The 27,197-nt window shown below is 42.5% G+C and overlaps 1 protein-coding gene across 1 annotated transcript in view; it reads right to left on the reverse strand.

The window, feature by feature from the left end:
• DAW1 (dynein assembly factor with WD repeats 1) overlaps window positions 1–27,197 on the reverse strand; it is a 1,156,427-nt gene that overhangs the window by 526,261 nt on the left and 602,969 nt on the right. Inside the window, exon 8 of the mRNA XM_044070429.1 lies at window positions 8,994–9,100. Within this exon, the coding sequence (XP_043926364.1) occupies window positions 8,994–9,100 (107 nt within the window). The remainder of the gene's footprint in view (window positions 1–8,993; window positions 9,101–27,197) is intronic.

Genomic DNA, 27,197 nt, shown 5'->3' on the forward strand with positions numbered 1-27,197 from the left:
CAAAAGTCTCCGTACCACACAATCCACATCTGAATCAGAAAGTCTGGAAGCCTGAGAGGAATCTACCGACGGAGCCGGTGAACCCAGAATCGGGGATCTCAAGGTAGGAGATACCGGTTCCAAGATTGGGGACCGGCTCTTACCAACTACCTGTATGGTTGGTTCCAATGTCAATGGAGCCAACACAGGAGCTTTCTTGGAGACTTTTGGAAATGAAGAGCCCTTCGGATCTGAACTTGTTGAAGAAGAAGCTGAAGAAGAAGGTTTTGGTTTTCCTGGAGCAGAATCCAAGTCTGATTGGAAATCAGACTTAATCAAGTCACGCTCCTCCAACTTCCGTTTCCTTTCTGCCAAAACCCTAGCACTGAATCCATGGCAAATGGAACAAACCTCTTGGAGATGGACCTCTCCCAAACAGTAGACACAGGTGGTGTGGCCATTCATAATAGAAATCTTTTGATTGCACTTAGGGCACTTCTTAAACCCTGACTTGGCCTTCTCAGACATGATTATAACACAGTACAATCTCAGACAGTACAATCTCAGTAATCAAAGACAACAATCTAAATGTTATTAGCAACAAGAAACTAAGCCTAACCGGCTATGAGTACAATAGAGCAAAGATTAACTGTAGCAGCAATAAAGGAAAATAAGCCTAACTGGCTAAAGATAAATAAGTGAAAACAGCCTAATACGGCTAAGAGCCTAACCGGCTACCAAAAAACTGCAGAAACTGCAAAAGCCTAACTCGGCTTGAAGGATACAGCAAAATAAGCCAAACTGGCTGAAAAACAGGAACCAACAGGGCCAACGCCCAACACACAAGAACAGAAGGTTTTATGACAGAAAATGAAGGGAAATCCTTAAACGGATAATCTATCCTAAACAAAAGCTTTTATACATCTCAAACAAGTAGTAAATAGTAATTTTTTTAGAAAATTTTCCACAAAAAAGAAGAACTTATCTCTCAAACGGCCTGAGCTGTAGAGAAATGCATGATCAGTTGCAGCGGCAAACTAGATCTGGGGAAGGTAGGGGTGCACTGTGGGATAAGGCTTCAGCCTTGAGCTGTTAGAGACCTCAAGCTTTACAATTTGGCTGACTCGGAGCTGAGGATTGGCTCCGAATCCATCAGTAAGATTGAAGACGAGACTGAACAACTTCACATAAACACTTAGCCATGGCCAAGAAGAGAGCATCCGAACTCGTCAAGCGGCAAGCGAGATTTGGGGCTTACTACAATGCATTGTGGGATAGGCATTGAGCCATGAGCCAGGTCAGAGACTTCGAGCTAGTGTACTGACTGAGTCGGAGCTGAGTATCGGCTCCGAACCCATCCAGTAAGAAAGAAGGTGAGAGGGACAACATAACATCTAATGTTAAATTCCAAGATTTGATGGGTTCTTTAAAAGGTGGTTTCAAATCCATAATGCCTTTCAAAAAGGTTTTGCAAAGGCAAAGAGACATTAAGGAAAGGTTATCAAAACCATTATGAAAATTGGAAATAGCAGCTAAATGAACCCTGATAGTAGAACCTGAGGCTCCTGATTGGAAAACAGTTGACAAATATTCTAAAACCTTATCAATTGAGGCCAAAAAAAGGGTCATTTTTTTCTGCAAGAGACAAAAGCACAAATCTTTTCCATTTACTAAGATAAAGTTTTCTGGTGGATGGTTTATGGGAAACCAGAAGAATCTTTTGTACTGGAGAAGACAGATTTTTCTGCCTGACAATTACTGGAAGTGGAGGGACCAAGCTGTCAGCATAAGACTGTGTAGGTTGGGATGGACCAGCCCATGCAGATGAGTCAACAGGTCTGGGGTTGGATCCAGAGTCCATGGACGGTGAACCAGGTGAGGCCAGAGAAAGGAGAACCAGACTTGCCAGGACCAATAAGGTGTAATGAGGATCACTCTGCTTCTCAACTGTTGGACCTTCTTCAAAAACTGAGTATCAGGGTGAAAGGAGGAAAGGTGTAAAGCAGTCCTGGGGGCCAATCGTGTAGAAGAGCATCTCTTGGTGAATCCCCCCTGAGGGCGGGCAGGGCAAAGTAGCTGTTGCATTAGTGGCTTTTGGGAGATGCAAATAGGTCACAGCAAGGCTGACCCCAGCAACAAAATATCTTCATCGCTACATTGGGATTGAGAGACCATTCATGGAGTAGGAGAATGCATCTGCTCAGTTTGTCTGTAATCACGTTGGAATTCCCTGGAATGTGCGCTGCTACCTTCCCCAGATCTAGTTTTATCACCCATTGCCTCTCTCTTAGGGCTTCCCAACATAAAGACTAGGATCTGTTTCCACCCTATTTGTTGATGTACCAGACCACTGACATGTTGTCTGATTGAATAAGAATTGCCTTGAAGGGAGGGTTGATTGAAATGCCTGCAATGCTAGAAGCACGGCCCTCAGTTCCATGAAGTTGATATGCAAATTGGCCTCTAAGGGGGACCACATACTTTGGACTGTCTTTCTCTGAAAATGCCTCACCCCATCAGGGATGCATCCATGGTCACTACAGCCTTGGGCTGAGTGGGTGTGAAAGGGCAACTCCATAATTCCTGTTCTGACTTCATCCACCACATTAGATCCTGCTTGCATCAGTTAGTTATTTCGATTAGGTATGACATCAGGTGTGTTAACAGAGACCACTGGGATTCCAGAAGCCATTGGTGCAATCTCATGTGGTACCTTGCCAATGGAACAAGAGTGATTGTTGCAGCCACTGACCCCAGAAGTTGTAAGACTAGGCGAGCCAGGACTTTGTCATGAGAGAGTACCGCTTGAAGCTGTGATCTTAACCTTTGCAGCCTGTGAAGAGGTAGAACAGCCATACAGGAGTTTGTATTGAATGTTGCTCCGATAAATTCTATCTCTTGCTTTGGTGACAGCTTTGACTTTTCCCTGTTTATTGAAGTGCCTAAGTATTCTGCAAGGTCTATGATTGAGTCCAAGGCATGAAGCAGTAGATGCCTGGTGGAGGCAGTGAGGAGCCAGTTGTCTAGATAGGGAAACACACAGAGTTCTTGTAGCCTTAAGTGAGCTGCAACCACTGCCATGCATTTGGTGAACACCCTGGGGGCTGTGGTGAGACCAAAGGGCAGTGCTCAAAATTGGTAGTGACTGGCTCCCAGCCAGAAGCAGAAATATCTTCTGGAGCAGTTGTCCATCTTTATGTAATAATATGCATTCTGAAGAACTACAGAGCACATCCAATCATCTTTCTCCAGAAACGGAAGGATAGACTGTACTGTGACCATCTGGAATTTTGTCTGTTGAACCAACTTGTTCAAGACATGGAGGTCTAGAATTGGCCCCCAGTCCTCTGTCTTTTTTGGCACTAAAAAGAATCTTGAGTAAAATCCAGATCTTATTTGGTCTGGTGGGAACTGTTTAGATGACTCTCTTTTGAAGCAGCTTTTGAATTTCTTGTGCTGCTGTATCCCTCTGACTGTGTGGAACATTCGGGAATCACCTTTGTGGTCTTAGATAGTGAACAAAGGGGATATGGTAACTTCTGGTAATTATTGTCTGCACCCAGGAATCTGGTGTTATTGAGTGCCAAGCTAAGTGGTGCAGAGAGAATCTTCCCCCGACTGCTTCCAGAGGTAGGCAATCGGGCCACCACTCAGGAGTGCTGGTAGGGTTTCCAGAGAAGGAATACCTGGAACCTGGTTACAGGCCCCGTCTGCCACAGGAGGAGCATCTTCCAGATGAGTTCTCCCCTCTGCCCTGGGGGAAAACTCACCACATGTGTCCCGAAAAGGCCCTTGGGAATTCCTTAACCACATCTTCACATTCCTCTGATTCCTGTAGTAAGGTCGTTGAGGAGTCAAATAAATGCAGGCCCACAGCAGAAAGGGTCTTTCCATCCTTCTCACACCTGGCTAATGTGTCTCTAACTTTGGGGCCAAACGAGATGGCATCAACAGGAGCATTGATGAAAGAAGACTTAAAGGGGTCCACAAAATCACACAAGCGCATCCAGGCATGGTGCCTAATAGCAACTCCTGTACCCACTGCCCTGGCTGTCCCTTTGGCTGTGTGAGCAATAAGACACATGAATGAGTTTGATATCGATTCTAGGGTTGCAAGCTGGGAAGCAACTTTATTGCATACCTTATCAGACACTGCTCCTGCCAAGATGCCTGAGAGCTCACTGATCAGGTCCCTCTGAAGATGGGTAAAATGTGCCAAGAAGTTTAATGACCATATGGCAAAGGTCATTAAAGCATAGACCCACTTCCCAAATCTATCCATCGTTCGAGACTCCTGGTTTGCAGGATAGACAGTTGGACTCTCCTCTGCAAGTTCCTTCTTTGTGGCAGCTGCCACCACCATAGCATCTACCGCTAAGCCTTTAGACCAGTGGGGCTGGTCCTCTGGTTCACTAATATTTTTGTCCGGTCTCCGGGGAATTGGCTGTATGGTGTCAGTGGCCTTCCAAGCATGCTGCACAATGAGTTTGACCAAATCATCTGCAGGTGGGGTCACCCAAGAAGTAGAAGGTCAGGCACAAAAACCTGTAAGAAGACATATTCCTTGAAGGAAAGGTTGGTGGACTTCCAATCACCCCTCTGTTTCAATATTTTCAGGATGTCTCCAAAAGAGGCATCTTCAGGGGGTGACCATGGGGACTCTTCCCCTTCATTGTAGTCTGTACCCTCAGTGAGAGATTCTTCTGGAGAATCTGAGTGCTTCCTCTTGAACGACCTCTTATGGGGTGACTCCTCAGGGGGAAGGTCTAAGGAGGACTCCGAAGAGAAGGTACACTGCTGCAGGGTGTCTTGCTGCTCATGTGCCCACTGCCCTAATGTAGGAGGTTGTGACAGCTGTGAGCCAGAGGGTACATAGATGTGACACTCCAACAGAGATGGTGCCAACTGTGAGCATGCTGAGGCAAGAGGTCTTTCAATCATCTGAAAGGCAAGCCCACCTGAAGAAGAATGGGAGCCCGGAATCAAGAAAGTCAACCTCAGAACTGGGGTTACACCCCACTCAGATGAGCCCACCTCTACAGTGGGAACCTTGAGAGGACCTGGAACTGTCAAACATCCAGAACTGCAGATGGTGCCAAGGAAAAAATTAGGGCCAAACCAGGGATCACAGAGCCAGCAGCCAAGTCACAATCCTGAGGGTGGGTGAGGTCCGAATGAGCCGAGGACCACAGAGTTGGCTCGGGAGCTGATGTGAGATCCACCATCGGCACCAAAAAGTTGGTACCAGGAATGGTGTCAAAGTTGAGGGCTCCAAGACCTGCGGAGAGATTGAAGGAGGAAGATAGGGTGGAGTCTGTGGAGAGCAAACTTTGGCTTTGGATGGGAGGGAGGCCCTAGAGGGGGCTAGAAGACCTCTGGCTGCCAAGAGCTGATCCACTAACCTGACTACATCAAACTCTGAAAAGTTCCTGGTGGAATGAATAGACATGCCAATGGAGATTCTGGACCTTCTGTGAAAGGGGTTAACTGTTGACTATAAAAGGGGTCAATAGATGAGGAGTGCCTAGTCCTGGGCAGGGATTTGACCTTCGGCATTGTGGTCGGCTGACCAATTGTTTCTGTTGCAGGGGAGGTAACCGATGTGGGTGAAACTATTGTTGGTGCCAAGAGGGTCAGAGGTACAGATGAAGGGGTCGGAACCGTAGAATGTTTTGTCAGTTTTGGTAAAGGGTACCATGGAAGGAGTCATAGGTTTTGGTGCCAAGAGTTGTTGAAGTCAATTTTGATTGTTTAGGCTTCGGTTCCAAAGCAGAAACCTGGCCTTCGGAAGATTTAATGTCATGAGCTTGAGACACTGACTTCTTTCTTAGGAGACTTAGATGTTTCCGTCTCAGACAAAGCCTCTGAGAAAGGGCATTTTAACAGCCCCTTGAGGATTAATTTGTTATGGCACTCTGTAAGGGTCCAAGCACTAATTCCCTTACAGAGCTCACAGGGTGGTTGGACATCCAAATGTGGCACCCCCCCAAATAATATACGCAGGAAAGATGCCCATCCAAGTTCGGTATCTTTCTGCCACAATCTTGACATTGCTTAAAGCCAGTGGTGCCTTTCTGTTTTTCTGCCATGATAAATTAAGGTTAATCAAACAGATCAGCCACACACAAACACACTAATAGTAAGATAATGGGAGAAAGCTAGAAGAAGATTTATTTTTTTTTTAAAATGTAGTAACAATGGTAATGGACAGAGACACCCAGAAAGGGTAAAGGAAGGGAAAGAGAATACCAACGATGGTATTAAAGCTTTACCAAAGATAAAAGGGAAGGGAGGGGCCTATATCAGTGATGGCAAAGAAGAAACACCAAAAGTTAATAAAAGGGAAAAAACAGCACTCGCGCACACACAAAATAGCAATTTAGACAATAGAATAAGCTAACAATAAAGTTTTATAGGTTATAGAAAGCTATAAAGAAGGAAATATATAAAAAATAAGCACTTGGCTTGCGAGCACAGCTGATGCTTCCTAAAACTTTAAAACTGGATCTGAGGGGAAGGGAAGAGAGGCACTATGGGTAGCCATAGCTCAAGAGTTTCTGGCTGGCGCAAGTTTGTTACAAAGGCTGAGCCGGTTCTGAGGGTGGAACTGAAATCCAAGGGTCAAGAATGAATAAAGACTAACAACATTAGATCAAATCTTTTCCGCTTCTGGATGTTAAGATTTTTTTTACATGAAGTTTCTTGGACTCATTCAGAAACTGTAAATCCTTCCACTGGATTGGATTTATTCTGTTTTCTTTTGAGAAATGTTTTCTAAATCAAGTGAAAAGAATTTAAACTACATCAAGGCTTGAGTAAAACTGAATAAAAAAACAACTGTCTTCTATAATGCATCATAAAAATTGAGTGAATAAAATGTTTGGCTTGCCTGATGTAGCATGTGGTGAATTTCTCTATCTCTAGACATTTTCATGTTTGTCCAATTTGTTGAAAGATAAATGGGTCTAGTCTCCATTCATGAGCCAGTGCTACTGCCTGCTCAAAGCAGGTAAGCAAGGGCAAAAGAGCAAAAAGATCTTCACAGCTGCCTGATTGGTCTCCACTCTGGATGGCTCTGAAATACAAGCTTGAGCCAAACTGGGGTTGCTTAATGCTTGGCAGGCAAAAACACTGGCTGTGGAGGTCAAGAAGAACATCAGTGTCACTTGATAGAACAGTTGTAGATCCAAAAATATGTGTTGTAGAGTGGCCATGCAAGTGATGGCAGAATGGTTCCTTAGACACTGTGCAGACAGTTTGGGCAGATGATTCCATGCATACTGTCCATGGTTGTTGAGAACACCAGTGTAGCAAAGAATGAGTTATGTGGTGACGAACTGAGCAACAGACAAAAGTAATATCATAGGCAGACTGGGTTGCTGTGATTCATTGCAGACCAGCAGGGAAGGTCAAGAACAGCAGTGTACTTTGGTAGAATACCTGTAGACCGCATAAGGTACACTGTGAGGCAGCTAAGGAAGCAACAGCAGAAAGGATATCTAAATACCATACAAACAGTCTAGGTTGGAGTGACTCCCTGAAGACTGCCTGAGGAGGTTGGAAACACCACTGTAATTTGATAGAACAGATGTAGGTTACATACAATATGTTGTGGCATGGCAAAGCAGGAAGCAGCAGAAACTATCATTGTAGAGTTTTTGAGTACATTAAATCATTACATTTACATTACATGTACTACCAAACAACTTAAGTCATTAAAAAGGCTTTTTTTAAAAAATACATTTTTTTGCAAAATATTTCATGTCAATTACTCAGTTTTTATATATATATATATATATATATATATATATATATATATATGTATATATATATATATATATATATATATATAAAATATATATATATATATATGGGTCTGGGTTACAACATCGACAGATGACAAGACCGACAGCGAAATCACCGACGCCAGAGGATCGATGGATGAAAACACAGACGCGGAGAACACTGACATGGGGAAAGGATGTGTAAGTATGCAGTAGTGACGGACGTTAGGGTGCGAGTAAGGTAAGTGTGCGATGTTGACGGTCTGTAGGGGTAGGGGTGGATTAAGTGAGTTAGGGTTAGGGCGCAGGTTAGGTAAGGGTGCAGTAGTGAATTTTTTTGGGTTAGGGGCGGGTTAAGTGAGTTAGGGTTAGGGCGCGGGTTAGGTTAGTGTGCGATAGTGACGGACCTTAGGGTTAGGGTTTCGGTTTGGGTTGTGGATAGTTGTGTATGTAAGGTTTAGTGTTTGTTTGTTAGGATTTAGGTGTGCTTGTGTTGTGTGTGTGGTTTTTGGTCAGGGAATTTGTTTTGTTTATTGGTTGTTGTGATGATGTGTTGAGTGTGTGCGGTGTCGTGTTTGTGAACTGTCGATGATGTGGTGTCGGTGATGTCATTGTCGATGTTATGTGCTGTCGATGTTATAACCTAGAACCATATATATATATATATATATATATATATATATATATATATATATATATATATATATATATATATATATATACTTTGGAATCCCGAAATCCCACAAGCACTAAGACAAAAACCCTGCTGTCCATACTACAGCCTTCAGATTTGGGGAGGAAACAATGAACAAAATGGATGCCTGAATTCTTGATAGTGTCACTCACGGCATCCACTTGTAGCTTGATCTGAAAACAGAGATTCTTCTTCTTGACAGCTGCCACTCCAGTTGTAAAGGTATTTCTCATACTGGTTACATGTCTCAGGGCAAGTTGGGACCCACCTTCAAGACCAGCAATAGAGCCAAACAGTACTGTAGCTGTGCCAACATGGCCTGAAAACAGGCTGCTGATTATTTTCTTTTGTGAATCCTATATATATACACACACACACACACACACACACACACACACACACACACACAAATACATATATGTATACATCTTGAGTGCATGTACAGGCTCATAGCAAATGAAACAAATGGTTATGACACAGGTAAACTTTGTAATATGTATCATACAGATTATAAGATATAATGAAAAATCTTATACCTTCCAGACTGCACATCCCACACTGACACAGTATGATCAAAGGAGCCGGTAATGATCTGATCTCCAGTTGTGTTAAAAGACAAGGAGATGATCTCAGCAGAATGTCCCTAAAAGCAGAACATATTAAATTAATATGTACATTTTTCTAATAAGTAAGCATTTGATAAATTTATTTATTACATTTTTATTAGATGGTAACGTATAAAAAGAATGCTAGTTTTGTAATGTCAAGGTTCGTAGCTGTCGACAGCTTAAATACATTTCACTGAAACCAGACACATTTAGCTGTTTTACAAAACAATCAACTCTTATTTCATTATAACAGCAATATACTTTGTTAACTAAAAAAATATCTTCACTCATCGGTGAGTAATCCAGTATTATACCTCGTAAGTTGTGATGGTGATAAAGTCACACAGTACTCTATTATCTTTGCCCTAGAACTGGATTCTCAATCTTCTTGCTAGCAGCACTGCCATATCACAACACAAAACAATGTTTTGTTAAAATGCCATTGGAATACTTAATGTTTATCATTTCATTTCTACAGTTTAATGCTTTTTCAAGGCACTTGTTGAGTGCAGATCCTGACAGAAAACTACAGTTGCATGCAGCTGGCAAAACTGTAAAGCATCGTAGTTATATGTTTTATTCTAAGAGTTGATGAAATAAAAAGAAAGCTTCCCAGGAACAATGTAAAGAGGATTTTATTCATCAGTTGAGATGCCCCATGTTTAAGTAAACCCTAACATCAAAAATTTGGTTTACTGTGCAATGTGTATAAATCCACTAAAACTGCAGTTTTCCCAATGTCACAAACATATGCTGGCCTCTACTGTTATCTTCAGTATAAAATTTTATTTATTTACATTTACTAACAGGGATAGTCCAACTGAGTAAAAACCCTTTTCCAGTAGATGCCTGAGGAGAAATGCTTCACATAACAGGGTTACAGTATATAATAACTATACAACAGAGACTACACATGAAATAAAATAATAAATGATGAAGATGCACATACAGAGCTTAAAAAGAAAGAACATAAAAGGTGGTGGATTATGTACAGAGTGGATTAAAGAGGGATTAAAAGAGGTTACTAAGGTATAGTTGAGGAAACAAAGGGAGGGCGGCCACGGTGGTGCAGCGGTTAGCATTGCCGCCTCACAGCAAGAGGTTCTCCGGTTCGATCCTCGGCTGGGGTGCCTTCTGTGTGGAGTCTGCATGTCCTCCCTGTGGTCGCGTGGGTTTCCTTCGGGTGCTCCAGTTTCCTCCCACATCCCAAACACATGCAGTAGGTGGACTGGAAACTCTAAATTGGCCCTAGGTGTGAGTGTGTGTGTGCCTTCTGTGGAAGGTTGGACGCCGAGCTGGCAACTTGACACTGTAAAACTCCACTGCCAATCATGAGTGGACAGATGATCCGCTGTGGCGACCCCTAACTGGGAAAAAACAAAAGAAGAAGAAGAAGTTGAGGAAACAAGGGGTAAAAGGATAAGCGAGCATTAGTAGATGAGGTGTGATATGCAAGGTAGTGGGAGAAATGCTAGAGTGGATGACAGATGGAGTTAATTAAAAGAAAATGTTTGCCTCTTGAGCAGTGGAATAGAAGGAGATCTACAAGTATCAAACACAAGGGCAGGTTCAGTTGGAGGTTAGGCAGTTTTTTTAATTTGTTGGCAAAATTACGTAAATTTGTCACATTTCGTATTTTAAGGGGACTGAGTTATATAACTTGGATAAACAAATGGAATAAAGCGAGTCTCCATAGTGATTGTTGGCTTTGGATACTTGTAGTAGGCTAAGGCTTTTTGAATGGAGGTTTCTACCTGGGGTATATATGTCCAGTAGAGATGAACATTACATTTATCAGGTTTATGTAAAACTTTATGAGTACATTTAGATGGCTGAATGTTAATAAGTGATGCAGCTCAAGCCATTTCAGTTATTGTACAGTCACACAAAGGTGCGCTCTGCTTTGTGTGTTTATTGCAAATTTAGCAACTCTAAAGTTTTTTCCAGTTTATATACCTGAGTTTTGCAAGTACTGTTTGTCTAGATGAAAGAATTGTAGAGTGGGCAGAAGAAGTGTGTGAGTTATCTTTGAGTGTGAGGTCTCAGTTAAATGTGGGCTTGATTTGTATATCATGACTATCTTTTTATTGGTTGTTGTGGTGACTTAAATGATGTCTTTATCAAAAAGTAGCTTATGGTCTGTGATGACTCCAAGTACTTTGGCTTAGGTAACTTGTTCAATAGTGGAATTGTTTTCTGTGGTAATAGAGATTTCTCATGAATCAAATAGAAGGAGTTTAGTTTTGTTGGCACTTAGGAGAGGTTGAGATTCTTTCAGACACACATCTGTGGTGAGAAAGGATTGCTGAGTGATGTCTTGTACACAAGTGATGGAATTTGTGAAGCAAATTATGGTGTAATCATCTGCATATTGAATTAGTGTGGTGTTGGGAAGTTTGGTATGCATGTCATGGATAAAGACAGACATTATAACTAGTCTGAATATAGATCTTTGAGGGTCACCTATATTGATGGACAGGACATCTGAGTATGTAGCCATTTACTGTTTGATAGTAGTTGGATAGGCAGCTCTGAAATCACATTAGAGCACTGTTACTGATATCCATTTTTGCAAGCCTTTAGATAAGGAGTGGATTAGATATGGTGTTAATGGTTTTTGAGAGATGTAGAAATACGGCAGTGGTAGGAAGACTGACATCCTTACTTTGGTTAATAGTACTCAGGAATGATAGAAGAAAAGTTTCAGTGCTGTATCATCCATGGAAGCCATGTTGAGTGGGTAAGAGGAGATTGTTCTGTGAATGATTATGCAGTAGTCATCTTTGTGTACATTTTTTAGTATCTTAAATAGGTCTCTGACTAAACAGAAAACAAAATATGTCTGAATGACTTACAACATGGCTGCATACTGGGTAGCAAGTTGATTTGATTGCTCTCACTGTGAAAGCTGACAAACTGTTAATAAAGCTAATAAAAGCTATCAATTTAGGTATGGTTTAGTTACTAGCCAGTAATTACACTACCAACATGCCCTCAAAGAACAACTTTTGAGAAAGTAAGTGGAAATCACCTGGAAAAGGAGAGGGGAAAGCTATGCCTGGGAAGAATCTTACAGCCGCTCAGCAAAAAGGAGTTTAAGTTTAATACAGGAGATCTTCCAGTAAATTAGAGGAAAAATAAATCAAATGCACTCAGAGACATTTAAATGCAGAAGACACGAGTGAAATATATATGCTCAAATATCAAAAAGCTGTAACAAAATTGAAGAATTTTAAGTAGCTCTTCAGATAAGCTGATTAAACAACACAAATCAGTTGCTGAAATGAAGAAAAGATTGGTCGAGCATGAGGCTTCTAGCAGCTGTTTCAAAAACAGAGTTTGGAGACAGACAATGCAGAAAAAAAACTAAGATTGTTTGGTATACCAGAGACTGCATTAATTTTATGAAACTGCAAATAAACAATGGACAATCCACAGCAGGATTTGTTAACTGAGAAGACACATCATGTGTATGCTCCAAATCAGGTCATGAGAAAACAGCCAAGACCTTTATTAGTAAAGATGCAATCATACAAGCAGAAAGAGCTGCTTCTGACTAAACAGTGGCAGAATGGAAAATTATTAAAATTAGGGGACATCAGAGTGTTTGTAGAAAATGATTATTTTTTGTACACCAAGCTGAACAGAAGAGAAGCTAATTTATCCCAACAATCAGGGGATGAGATTCAAGTTGCTATATCCAACTGTCTTCAAAATATTTTCCTGGAGGATCAAAGAAAATTATTTATTTATTTGTATATTTATTTATTCATTCGTTTATTCATTCATTCATTGTAGAACAGGCGGGTTGACCACTTTCAGCTATGACCTGGGACACTGTTGGAGGCAGAACAGGCTAAGAAGGAAATAAAAGGTTTGTCCAACAGTGAGCTAGAAAGCAGAAGACTTTCTTTATCAATCTTCTGACAATAAAAAAGGATCATACAGAGACTTGGCAAATTATACATGTTTCATTATTGTCAAGGAAAATGGCTGAATGACAGAAAAAGCCTTGGAGCTGACCAGAAAATCAGAGGAATACCTTGGACTTGTACCAGATACTGGTGCTGGAAGATTGAGATGATCAGGAAGCAAATCAGCAACAATAAACATGGGAAATGTAAAGCATCAATCCCTTTAGATGTAGTTTAGACACATGAACTGTGGTTCTGCAAGAAAAATTAGCTGAAAAGAACTGGAAGGTTGCTGACTGTGTTAAACTGGTGAGGGAAGTGTAAAGTATAAAACTTACCTCATGACATTAATGTTTCGAAGAACACCTAATGTAATGACAAAATAACTGAACTTTAAACAGTTTTTGTTCTTGTTAATAGTTCCATAAAAATTAATGATGTAATCTGCATGCTACATTGTAAAGGAGTTCTGTATATTATACAGTCAGAAGTATTTCAAATGTAAGGAGGGGGAGTTTTATCAGTATCTGTTGTATATGCTGATGACAGTAAAGCATGAAAGTACTTTTTCTTAATTGTGATCTGTCCAGGTTTTACACTATAACAACACAAGAAAGGCTGGAAAGAAGCAAGTTAATATTATTATAATGTTCTGATACTGTGCTGCTCAGCAGTATAAAAGTATACTGATCATATTATATGTAGAAGTAAACAATAATTTCCCCTGTTTTTCATGGTGGTGGATGCCTAAACTAATGTCCTTATTTTAACATATAGATATATTTTTCTTTAAAGTAAATAGGCATGAAAAATAAAACAAAAATATGACAGCACCCATGCAACTGGAGAATAGTTGCATGACTGCCGAATCATACACCAATGCATGGATCTCACCATACCGAACAGAACCAAGAAGCTCTCCTCCAGATAGAGGGCCACCAGATAAAGAAAGCCAATCTGGTGGTCCTCTATCATAAACAAACTCTACAACAGAAGGAGGAAACTGATGCAGAATAAGGTTAAGTCCCAAAACTGGAAAAACTCCCTTATCAGCCTCAACAAAAAGTTGAGATCCCTCATCAAAAACTCTAAAGCTAGCTATGAAAACAGAACTGCAGCAGATAATAAAGACAACCACACGGCCTTCTATAGTTATGTAAAGAATCTCCATGGCAATACCTAAATTTGCTCTGAGCTACTGCACAATGGTACCTCCTATACCGAGCCAACAGATATTGCCAATATACTGGCCGACAGATTCAGTGCCAACTTTACCCCCCCCCCAAAGGACCAATCACAATAACAGTAGATTTCCAGGCACCCAGTATTACTGCTGCACAGGTTAAAACAACACTGTCCAAGGCCAAGAATACAGCTTCTATGGGACCTGACAATATCCCTGGCTGTGTACTACATGAACTATAGAGTGAACTGGCACCTCACCTGTGTGCCCTGTTCAATTACAGCCTCACCTCAGGCTTTGTCCTTACTGAATGATGCACTGCTTCAGTCATCCCTCTCCACAAAAAAGGAGCGACTACAGACCCTGGGAACTATCGCCCCATTAGCCTAATGAGTCTGATATGCAAAGCTATGGAACGCATCATCATCATCATCATGAACTTAATAAACAAGGATATAGGGAATCTCCAAACTCTGGATCCCACACACACAGTTTGGTTTTGTGAAGGGTAGATCATGCCTGCTCAATGTGGTCGACTTCTTTGAGTCAGTCACCAGAGCTGTGGATGAAGGCAAGGTGGTTCAAACAGCCTATGGTTCATACAGCCTACCTAGATCTGGCCAAGGCCTTTAAAACCATTCCCCATTCAGGAATCATAGAAAAACTCACTAAGCTAGGCATCAACCCCTATATCACTATGTGGGTTGCAAACAGGCTCACAGATAGAACCCACAGTGTGAAAGTAGCTGACTCCAAGTCAGACTGCCGACTAGTCATGAGTGGAGTCCCACAGGGTTTGGTCCTGGGTCTTCTCCTGTTTGGTATCTACTTCTCTGAAGTCCAGGCCAACACGAAGGGACTCTGGCTGACAACGTTCGCAGACGATTGCAAGATGGGAGCTATTATTAACTCCCCAAGTGATGTTGACATCCTACAGAATGGCCTCACTGAGACCAGTGACTGGTGTCAGGACCATGGCCTTAAGCTCAATGCCAAAAAACGTGTCGTCATCCCCTTTGGGAAAACCCCGGTTCCCATGAATTCCCACACTGATGGTAGTTCACTGAACGCAGAAGGCGTTACAAGAGATCTGGGAACACAGGTTGACAGCAACCTCTCTTTTGATCACCACATTGCCAGGTCAGAAAATCCTTCTATGTGGCACATCTCATTACTAAGGGTTTTGCATCCAGGAAAAAAGAGGTCATTATCTCCCTCTACTCTTCCCTCATTAGGCCAATCATCGAGTACAATGACCAATTTGGCATGTACCTCACTAGACACCTGCAACAACTGGAGAGGCCACAAAAGTACCTCACAAAGAGGATCCTAGGCCTTGAACACCTGTCCTATATGGACAGACTCAAAAAACTCCAACTATTCTCTGTTTCATATCGCCTACTTAGAGGCGATCTCTACTTGACTTACAAAACCATGTCTGACTCAGCTCTGTTAGAAATGCTATATCTAAAGAAATCCCAATCCCTCTGCAACACATGCTCCAGAGACCTCAACCTCATTACCACAATCAACAAAAACGTATTGGAGGGACAGGTTCATAACCCAGAGACTGCCGATGCTATGGAATAGACTTCTCATACATGTCAAGCAGAGCACCTCACTGATCCTCTTCAAGAAAAATCTTGATGAGTGAATAGGAAATAGAAAATTCACCCCGGAGATAACTCCAGTAGCTCTACTCGACAAAGGCACTGGGAACTAAGGTCGGATGGCACGATACCAGGGTAATCCTATGGCTAGGTTAGTAAAGGCCTAGGGCCATTAGCCTAGTACACACCTATGAACCTAAAAGTATGAAAATGGTAATTCTTTCTTCCATTTTCAAAGTTACTAGCTGCTTTATCCCATTAGCACCTGCTTTTAGCTGGAGACATGGAGTCTGCAGGTGCAAGCAATTAATCATGGCAGGTCTAAACAGCATGTTCTGAGTAAAATCTACAAGGTACAATATAATTAAACTTTAAAGGGATATTGGCAAGCATTTCAGTGAAAACAAATGATGTCTGAAACTGCAGGAAGTGAAAAGTTATTATATAAACAGTTGCCTTCCCAGCAGCTTTAGTACTTTAATGCATTAAATATATAGCAGTGCACAATTTACAGTGGTGGATCCAGGAATTTGCAGGGGGGGGGGTTACAGTCTAGAAAGTACACCAGCGAGGCACAGGAACACTGGGTGTCAGGGTCTGTTAAATGATCACCTTAACATGCTCTGACAGCACATGTAAAAAGACAGCAATATACATTCTGTTGTACAACACTGTGCAGTGTCGCTGGTAGTAGAAGGAGGTAACTCCTATGCAGCATGCAACAAATTTACAAATGGCACCAGATGTTTCAAGGCATACCCAGGTGAATTGGTTACCCATGGAAAGTCACAGTCTCCTTCCATAGTGGCATAGTTTGCATATGCATTATGACTGACTAGTAAAGAGCCCCAGTGAAGGTGGTATCACCACAGCAAGTATCATACTAAAAGCAAACAATTTTATAATGTCTGTGAAAAATGTGAGTAATGTAAAAAAACATTAACAGCTTAAGGAAATACATGTTATGAAAAAAATCCCCAAAAACAAATACTCATTTTCATTATATGTAACATATGAAAAATGTCAACACTGTAGTATGTCACAGAAAAATGTGATCCAAAATCTACTTTAATGTCATGCAATATCAGTTATAAACCAGAAGCATACACTTTTGGGTGATTCTGTAATGATTCTATTTAATTTGTGCAAAAAATAACACAAAACACTTTCTTCAGCAGAACACAAAAATGTCTTCTAACAGTTCAGGGCCAATCATTTCATCAGCACACAGTCTCCATACCCACTGCCCATCTGAAGTATCCAGAATAACCCTGCCCTGGTAAAAAATAATTATTATACCATGACCCCCCATTAATATTCCAAAACGTGCACGCTGATTGGCCAGCGTGCATGTTGTAAATCGACTTATACTAATGGAAAAAGGTCCGGTCGCCGGACTTTTTCCATTAGTATAAGTCTCTTTTAAAACACTGTCTCGCTATGTTAAAAGAGTTTAACATAGCGACACAGGTTTAAAAAAAGCAACGGAGATCTCCGTTGCTTTTTTTAAACCTGTCTCGCTATCTTAAACTCCTTTAACATAGCGACACAGTGTGTAAAAAGCAACGGAGATCTTGCTTTCTCCGTTGCTTTTTTTTAAACCTGTCTCGCTATGTTAAATGGGTTTAACATAGCGAGACAGCTTTAAAATAAGCAATGGAGATCTCCGTTGCTTATTTTAAAGCTGTCTCGCTATGTTAAACCCATTTAACATAGCGAGACAGGTTTAACGAGAAAGAAGATCTCCGCTGCTTTATTGATTTGTTAAGTGGGTTTAACATAGCGAGACAGCTTTAAAATAAGCAACGGACAACTCCATTGCTTATTTTAAAGCTGTCTCGCTATGTTAAACCCATTTAACATAGCGAAACAGTAAAAAGCAACAGAGATCTTGCTTTCTCCGTTGCTTTTGGCCACAGCTCTGATGTACTGCGTAGGCATGCGCAGTACATCAGAACTGCCGCAGATACCAGACAGCTGCGGAAGGGCAGCAAAGAGGCATTATACAATGCCATTATTTACGAAAAGTAATTATTTCTTTTCTTAAATAATGTCATAGTATAATAGCAATAACCCACTTCTGGGTGTGGGTAATGCGGGATTTACCCACGGTTGTCTTTGTTTGGTCCCTCGGGCGACCAAACCACACCAACCGTGGGTAAATCCCGCATTACCCACACCCAGGCGTGGGTTATTGCTATATTGCATCAATGTAACGTTGTTTCTTACTCTATCCAACTATACTTCAGTCAGGCAAAGTTAGAATTACAACAGCAGACATCAGGGGCCAGTCTTTTCTTCCCCAGACAGCCCCAATACCTGTTGTCTATTTTTTTAATCTGGTCTGACCCCATCAAGTTAAAAGAAAAATAAAACAATGGTTGAATTAATGTATGTTTCATACACACGGATATCATATCTTGTACTCCATCTTGCTTTTCCCAAATACAACTTAGTCCTGCAAAGCCAGAATTACAAAAACAAAATAGGAAGGCCAATAATTTCATTAACAAACAATCCCTATAACCATAGCCTACCTAAAGTATCTGGTTTGACCCTGGCAGGATAAAAAATACATTAATGTATTTTTCTTTCACAGAGCAGTGGTTGCAGCATGTATTCCTGCCTGCTTCAAACAAATACACATTAATCTTGCAAAAAAACATAATTATAATATTCATTTCATCCACAGACAGTCTCCATGCCCATTGCCTACCCACATTATATGGCTTGTCTCTGCCAGGATAAAAAATATTTTTAGTTAATTATTTGTTGACCCTGCCAGGATAAAATAATTACATTTTTTGTTTGTTTGTTTTACTGAAGCAGTAATAGTTTGTATTCCAGCATGTTTCACCCAAATACACATTAGTCCTGCAAAGTCAGAATTAGAACAGCAAAAACAGTATGGCAAATCATTTCAGTCACAGACAGTCTCACACCCATCACCTATCCATGGTATGTGATTTCATCCTGACAGGATAAATAAACAAAAGAAATGGTAGCAGTTATGTATTTTCTCATAGGTGAGTACTAGGTTAACTGCTTTTGTGGGTTACTTGAGCTTAGCAATTTTTTTTTCCAAAGGTGAGAATCAAACCTTCTACTTTGTGTCTGTGAGGTAAATACTTTACCCATTATACCACCCCAACCCCCCAACAAATAGTATCAACAACATGTATTCTAGCTTACTTTACAAAAATGTGTTTTAGCCCTACAAAGTAATAATTATAACAGCAAGCAGCAGGGCTAATAATTTCATCTATAGACAGCCCCCATACATATTTCTACCATATAAGGACTGACCATGCTAGGTTTAAACAACAAATAAATAAATAAAATTAGAAGTTATGTACCTACCATAACGTTCCATGTTAGTTGTCTTCTTCTCGCCTTCTTTCTTGCTGGATGGGTTCGGAGCCGAACCTCGGCTCCGACTCGGCCACTCTAAAAGCTCGAGAGCTAGTTCCACCGGCTCGAGGCTCCCTTATATCCCACAATGCTAGGCGGTAACTCCTCAGATCTCGTTTGTAAGCTAGGCCCAGCTAGAAAAATTCCATTATATGGAAAAGGATAAAAAGATCACAAAACAAACTTCTCTAGGTCTGTCCAGGCTAGGGGGAAGGAGGGAGGGACGCAAGAAAGAAGGCGAGAAGAAGACAACTAACATGGAACGTTATGGTAGGTACATAACTTCTAAATGTTAAGTTGTCTATCTCGCCTTCATTCTTGCTGGATGGGACCGCGTCCCTAGCACCTTGTCCCGGGTGGCCTATCGGAACAGACTCTTGAGTACAGTGGAACCAAAGTTGGTTCGGTCCCTAGAGGCTAAGTCCAACTTATAATGAGAAATGAAAGTATGGGGAGAAGCCCAAGTAGCTGCAGAACAAATCGAATCAATACGCAGTCTGTCTTGGAAAGCTATAGATGTGGCTAAAGCTCTAGTTGAATGAGCCCTGGGTTTGGTTGGCAACTGTTGATGTCTGATCCCATACACAAAGGTGATCAACGAAGTAAGCCATCTAGAAAGAGATACCTTAGAAACTGGAAGGCCCATTCTACCTTCTGCATAGGAAACAAACAGTTGATCAGACTTCCTGAATTGTTTGGTCCTATCTAAATAGAACCTAAGTTGACGATGAACGTCTAACCAATGTAATTTTTGTTCTGATCGGTTCGAATAGTTAGGAAAGAACACCGGAAGATCAATGGTTTGATTCAAATTTGCCGGTGAAGCTACCTTAGGCAAAAAGGACGGGTTAGTACGTAAGGACACCCTATCCTTATGAAACAAGAGATAAGGGGATCGACTACACAGAGCATGGAGTTCAGAGACTCTTCTGGCTGAAGTAATAGCTACCAAAAGAGTGTTTTCCAAGATAGTAACTTCACTGAGCATGAAGCCGCAGGTTCAAAAGGGGGAAGAATTAAAGACGCTAGAACCAAGTTGAGATCCCATTGTGGAGGAGGATCCTGATAGGTGGTTTGAGGAGAAAAACTCCCTTTAAAAAGGCTTTGCAGAGTTTGTGAGACATAATGGAGGACTCTGAGACTCCAACATGAAAGTTCGATATTGCTGCCAATTGAACTTTGATGGTAGACGGAGACGAACCTGAGTGGAAAAGTTCGGCTAGAAAGTCTAAAACTGATTGAATGGAAGCAGTGAAAGGATCTATATCCTTTGACTGCGCCCAACAGGAAAAACGTTTCCACTTACTATGATAAATCTTCCGAGTGGAAGATTTATGAGAGGCTATCAAAATATCTCGAACTGAGTGAGATATTAGAGGAAGCCTGGCTAGAGTTGGAATTGGAGGAACCACGCTGTGAGGTTCAGAGAAGGGAGGGAGTGGTGCAACTGACCCAACTGATGGATCAAGAGGTCTGGAACTGGGTCCAGATGCCAAGGTTGCTCCAACAGATAACGGTGGAGAAATGGGAACCAAACCTGTCGAGGCCAGTAAGGGGCAATGAGGATCATGGAAGCTTTCTGAGCAATGGCTTTCTGTATTAGTTGAGATATCAGTGGGAAGGGAGGAAAAGCATACAGAAGTCCCCGGGGCCAATCGTGGACTAGAGCGTCTCTGCTGGGGTGGCCTGGTTGGGGAAAGAGGGTGAAAAAATCGTCGCACTTGCTGTTTTGGGGAGTAGCAAAAAGGTCGCAGCAAGGCCGGCCCCACTTTCGAAAAACTTTCTCCAACACTGAATTCTTCAGAGACCACTCGTGAGGCATGAGAATAGCTCTGCTCAATTTGTCCGCAATCACATTGGACTTCCCGGGAATGTGCGTTGCTAACAGAAACCGCTGAGAAGAAATCGCCCATTGCCACAGTCTGAGTGCCTCTTGACATAGGGGGTAGGATCTGGTTCCACCTTGTTTGTTGATGTACCACACTACAGACATATTGTCTGTCTGAATTGCTATAGTTCCTTTGGGAAGAGAGTCTTGTAGGGCTTGCAACGCTAGAAGCACTGCTCTCATCTCTAGAACATTTATGTGCAAGTGGCGTTCGAAAGGTTGCCACGTGCCCTGGACCGTCCTGCCCTGGTAATGCCCCCCCCACCCGATCAGGGAGGCGTCTGTTGTCAGAGTAGCAACCGGAGGGGGAGGAACAAAGGGTCTCCCCAGAAAGAGTTGGGGGGATGTGATCCACCAAGAAAGATGATTCCTGCACGATTGTGTTATCGCAATGGAATGGGACATTGGAAGTTGTTGGCATGACCATTGTGTGAAGAGCATCCATTGTAAAATTCTCATGTGAAATTGGGCTAAAGGGAGGAGAGGGATAGCAGCCGCCATTATCTCTAATACCTTTAGGATCAGTCTGACTTTGATCTTGTTGCTCTGCAAGACAAGGGGGACTTGCCTGTGTATGTCTGCTATTCTCTGGTCTGTGAGTGTGGCTGACATGTTGACTGTGTCTAGATTTGCGCCTATGAAGGTAATAACACGACAAGGCAACAAGGCAGACTTTTCGTAATTTATTGAAATGCCTAGTGTTTGACATGTGTGAAAAGTGTAGTCTCTGGCAAGAAGCAGAAGATGCTTGGTGGGGGCTGTAAGGAGCCAGTCGTCTAAATACGGAAACACTTGGAATCCTTGTCGTCTCAGATGAGAGGCGACCACTGCCATGCATTTGGTAAACACTCGGGGGGCTGTAGTGTGTCCAAAGGGCAGGGCCCTGAATTGGAAATGACTGGTTCCCAGCTTGAAGCGGAGGAATCTCCTGGAGCGTCGACTCATTCTGATGTGATAATATGCATCCTGGAGATCTATAGAGCACATCCAGTTGTCCCACCCCAAAAGGGGTAGAATGGACTGCAGCGTGACCATCCGAAACTTTGTTTTCTTGACAAACTTGTTCAAGTTGCTGAGATCCAAAATGGGTCTCCAGTCCCCTGTTTTCTTTGGAACCAAAAAGAATTTGGAGTATATTCCGGATCCTTGTTGGTCTGCTGGAACTGGTTGAATGGCTCTTTTTGCAAGCAGCTTTGAAATTTCTAGTGCTGCTTGCTCCCTTTGACTGGGTGGAACGTCTGGAAGGGATTTTTTGGATTGCTTTGGAATGAGAAAGAATGGGATTCTGTAGCCTTCGGAAATGATAGACTGTACCCATTTGTCTTGAGTAAGGGAAAGCCAGGCTTCTGGGTACAGAGATAATCTTCCCCTGACTGCCTCCAAAGGTGGACAGTCGGGCAACCCCTCAGGGATGCTGAAAGGGCTTGTCGGAGAAGGTTTCTCGACTGCCCTGATTCTGCGGGCCCCCTCTGCCTCTAGGACGGCGTCTACCATTATTGTTCCCCCCTCTGCCTCTAGAGGGGAACCGACTCTGTGCGTCAGGCAAATCTCCCTGAGATTGTTTATGGAACCACATCTTTCCCCCCTTCTGGCCTTTGGGGTAAGGCCTAGAACGAGTAGAAAAACGGACTCCCACAGCAGAGAGAGTCTTGCCTTCAGTCTCGCACCTAGTCAGGGTTTCCTTCACTTGAGGACCAAAGAGGGATGATCCATCAAACGGGAAATTAGTGAAGGATGCCTTGAAAGGGTCTGCAAAATTACATAGCCGCATCCAGGCGTGCCGACGTAAGGCCACACCTGTACCTGCCGCTCTACTCACTCCATTCGCTGCATACGAAAGGAGGCGCATGGAGGAGTTAACTATTGAGTTGAGGGTCACCAGCTGAGAGTTCATCCTATCCTGAAAACCCGCACCTGTTGGATCCTTTAACATTTCGCTCGCTTCCTTGAGCAAATCTCTCTGGAGACGAGTGAAATGACACAGGTAATTCAACGAGCATATAGAAAAGGTCGCTGATGAGAACATCCACTTCCCATACCTGTCCATAGTCCTAGACTCCTTGTTAGGAGGATGGACAGGCACTGAAGGATCAGCTAGCTCCTTCTTGGTGGCCGCAGCCACCATCATAGCATCCACAGAGACGCCTTTGGTCAAGAATTCTTTGTCCTTGGGGGCAGTGATAAATTTTTATGGTCTCCTGGGGGTGGGGTCCACAGAGTCAGGAGCTGTCCAGGCCTTCTTTGCCATCACTTGCATAAGGGGGTCAAAGGGAGGGGACACCGAGGAGGTGGAAGGGCGAGAGCCAAACGCCTCAAGATACACTGATTCATCCTCTGAAGAGTTGAGGGCTGGCCAATTCCCCCTCTGTTTTAAGATCTCGAGGATGTCTGCAAAAGAGACATCTTCAGAGGGGGAACGAGGGGAACCTTCAGAATCCTCTAAATCAGTGTCAGAGGTGGCAGACTCAGGGGAATCAATGTGCTTCCTCTTGCACTGCCTCTTCCTAGGAGGCTCTCCTACCGGGTCAGGAGAGGCCTCGGAAGAGGAGGAGATCCTCACTGGGGATACTTGAGGAGCTGGCTCTCTACGATCCGGGATGAGGGAGTGAGCCGAAATCACCAGAGGCACTGTGGAGGGAGGGGCAGATGGAGCCGACTGTGGAGTTGAACCAGGTTCTAACATGCTCCTCATGACCTCGAAAGCACCCCTGTCAGGCAGAGCCAGAGGTCTCCGCTCCGAAAAGCTGGAACCGAGGCCGATGTCGGAGCCGAACTCACCAGAGCCGAAGCACCGAGAGGGAGAGCGGGGTCGGATAAGGGTCCGATGCCACTCGCCCCCTCGGAGCCGACGAGGGAAGTCCGGCGCTGAGATTCCTCCAAGGAAGATATCGGAGCAGATGACGGTACCGAAGACAACGGTATCGGTTCCGACGCAGCCACAGTCTCGGGTCTGAGCCGCCCCGGCTCCGAACTCAAGGGAGCCAGAGGAGGAACATTCTGAGTGATGGGATTAGCCATCGTCTGTTGAGTCGGGCTTTGAAGCATCTGGGCCAGTGCCTCGGACTTAAGAAGTCAACTCACTACCCTCTGAAGGTCATGATCTGATAGTCTCGATGACCTAGAGGAGTGAGATCTATGGCTCCATTCAGACAACAATGGTGATGCTGGAGCCGAATGAACGGAGCCGATAGATGGTGACCGGGACCTTTTTCTGGAGGTCGGTTCCGACAATCTGATCGGAGCCGACTCACCGGTGTCTACCTCGGCTCCGGCCGGAGCCGAGGAAATAGTAGAGACATGAGTTCGAGAATCATCGGCTCCAGCCGGAGCCGATGTTCGAACAGCCTTCGAAGCCCCAGAAGACGACTCAGATACCGGAGCCGATGGTCTGGTAGGCTTCGAGGGTTTCCCCGAAGATTGAGTCGGGGGACCCTCAGGCTTCAATAAGCCCCTTAGAATGAGCTTATTTTTACGCTCCTGCAGGACTCTAGGGCTGAAGCCATGGCAAACAGCACATGAGTCCTGCAGGTGCAAAGGTCCCAGGCAGTATACACAAGAAGTGTGACCGTCTGTCAGAGACATCTTCTGACAGCACGAGTCACACTTCTTAAAGCCTGAGACCTTTGATTCTTTAGACATCTCTAAAGAAGAAAAGTGTAATCACACACTCACACACACACACCGATTACCCTTATTGAAATTTAAATTAAATTAAATTAGTAAGTAATTCAGAAAATTAAATCCCTACAAAAACACAGTCACTCCAACTACTAGGAAGGGAGGGACTGGGCCTAAGGGCCCAAGGGAAGAATTCTAGTGAGTTTTGGAAAAGAAGGGGAAAATTTGGAAAGGAATGGTAAGAAACTACCTAATTTAGAAAATAATGAAGAAAAACTGACTTAAAAGTGGGTCTATCTAAGATTAAACTTAGTCTTAACAACTAACCTGACGAGCCGGTTGAAGAGCACCTCGATCGCTATAGCGGCAAATGAGATCTGAGGAGTTACTGCCTAGCATTGTGGGATATAGGGGAGCCTCGAGCCGGTGGAACTAGCTCTCGAGCTTTTAGAGTGGCCGAGTCGGAGCCGAGGTTCGGCTCCGAACCCATCCAGCAAGAATGAAGGCGAGATAGACAACTTAACATCAATGGTTATATTAATGTGTTTTTTCACACAAACAGTAATCACAACTTGTAATCCGTCTTACTTCATCCAAAATAACACATTATTCCTGCAAGGGGAGAATTACAACAGCAAACAGTACAGTCAAGTTTCATCCACAAACAGCCCTCATACCATCTGCCTAACTGAAGCATCTGGACTAAGCTGACCCTACCAGGATAAAAAGAAATAATAATAATAGCTACAGTGCATAGAAACAGTAGTTACAGCTTATATTACAGCTTACTTCACCGAAGTACATATTAAAAGCCAACAGCACAATATCAGATAGCACAGCAGGAACAATCATTTCATCTACAAACACCCCATGACTCATTGTTAGCCATATTACCTGTTTGACCTTGTCAGAATTAAAAAAAAATTACTTACCTGCAAATATCCACAGAAAGTCCAGGAACTGGCAGCAGACAACTATTCCCAAAGCCTTCATGTGTGTTCCTTCTCTTTGTCTGGGAGGTTGACTGATAGGTTGGGCTGTGTATCTAATAAGGAAGGGGTATTCCAAGGCCAAACAGTTGGGAAAAAAGTGAAGAAATCTATCGGAAAACTAACTTGCCAATAGGCACATCCAAACTGATTAAGCTTTTGAGATTTTCTCTTGCCGTAGTTTCAAATGGGGTAGCACTAGTGATGTCTATCTCACGGTTATGTACAAGACATCACTAGTGTTACTGCAAGGTTATTTGTCCCTGCCAGGATAAAAAATAACATTATTTTTACTTAGTTATTTGTTGACCCTGCCAGGATAAAATAATTACATTCTTTTTTTTTGTTTGTTTCATAGGAGCAATAATAATTTGTATTCCAGCGTGTTTCACCCAAATACACATTAGTCCTAGACTTGCAAATAACAGTGAGACAGACATCACTAGCGCTACTGCATTTGAAACTACGTCAAGTGAAAATCTAGATAGCTTTATCACTCAGGATGTAAGACACAGCTGCAGTAGTTACTCAAGATCTTATGATGAGTGGCTCCTCCGACGATGTCTTCCATCATTACTTGTAACATAACAATGCAAAAAATAAATAAATAAATAAATAAAATAAAGCCTCTGCTAGGCTGAAACTGAAAAATATGACAAATGAGGTACTCTCTCAACTGTGTAGTATTTGTTATATTTTCCAGTTTCAGCTGAAACAGCTAACCTTTTTTCCTCATCAGGTTGTACATCAGGTTGTCAAAAAGGGTCATGCTCCTGTGCCAAGGCCTAAATCCACCACTGATTTAATATATTTATTTAAAGTAAGTCAGGGCATTTTTTTTTTTCTTAAGGCTAAAAGTTAATGTTCACTAAAAATATGCAAAGTATTTTTCACACTAGGAAGAGGAATAGAGATACAGCAAGAGCATAGAATGTAAGTGGTAACAGCCTTCATAACATGTGTTTTAGCTTTGTTAACCTACAGTAACTTTGGATGGCCCTCATGGAAGGATGTTCCGGAGCACCATGGAACCAAAGGCAGCTCTGTTTCTGGAAATGATGTTGAATTTGTAATACGCAATAAAGGTAAGAGTATTAGACCAAGAGGCAGCTACACAACTATCATTAATAGAAGCTCTTGCCCAAAAAGCTGCCGAAGTAGACACTGACCTGGTTGAATGGGCCTTCCGTTGTTTAGGAAGGCAATAACATTCAAGGAATAAATATAGGAAATACAATCTGTTATCCATTTAGCCAGGGTAGTTTTAAAAACTGGTCTTCTCGTTCTTATATTAGAAAAAGAAACAAATAGTTGTTCAAATTTTCTGAACGCCTTGGTTCTGTCCAGGTGAAAACTCAATTGCCTATGTACATCAAGAAGATGAAATGTGTATTCTCCTTTATTTTCAAATTTAGGAAAGAAAACTGGCAAATTGATGACCTGACGATGTTGGTTTCAGAGGCAACTTTTAGTAAGAAAGAAGGATTTGCGCGTAAACTAACTCTATCTTTGTGAAAAA

The sequence above is a fragment of the Protopterus annectens genome, chromosome 4.part1 (genome assembly GCF_019279795.1).
Source record: "Protopterus annectens isolate FY-2018-M chromosome 4.part1, PAN1.0, whole genome shotgun sequence".
NCBI classification, from domain to species: Eukaryota; Metazoa; Chordata; order Ceratodontiformes; family Protopteridae; genus Protopterus; species Protopterus annectens.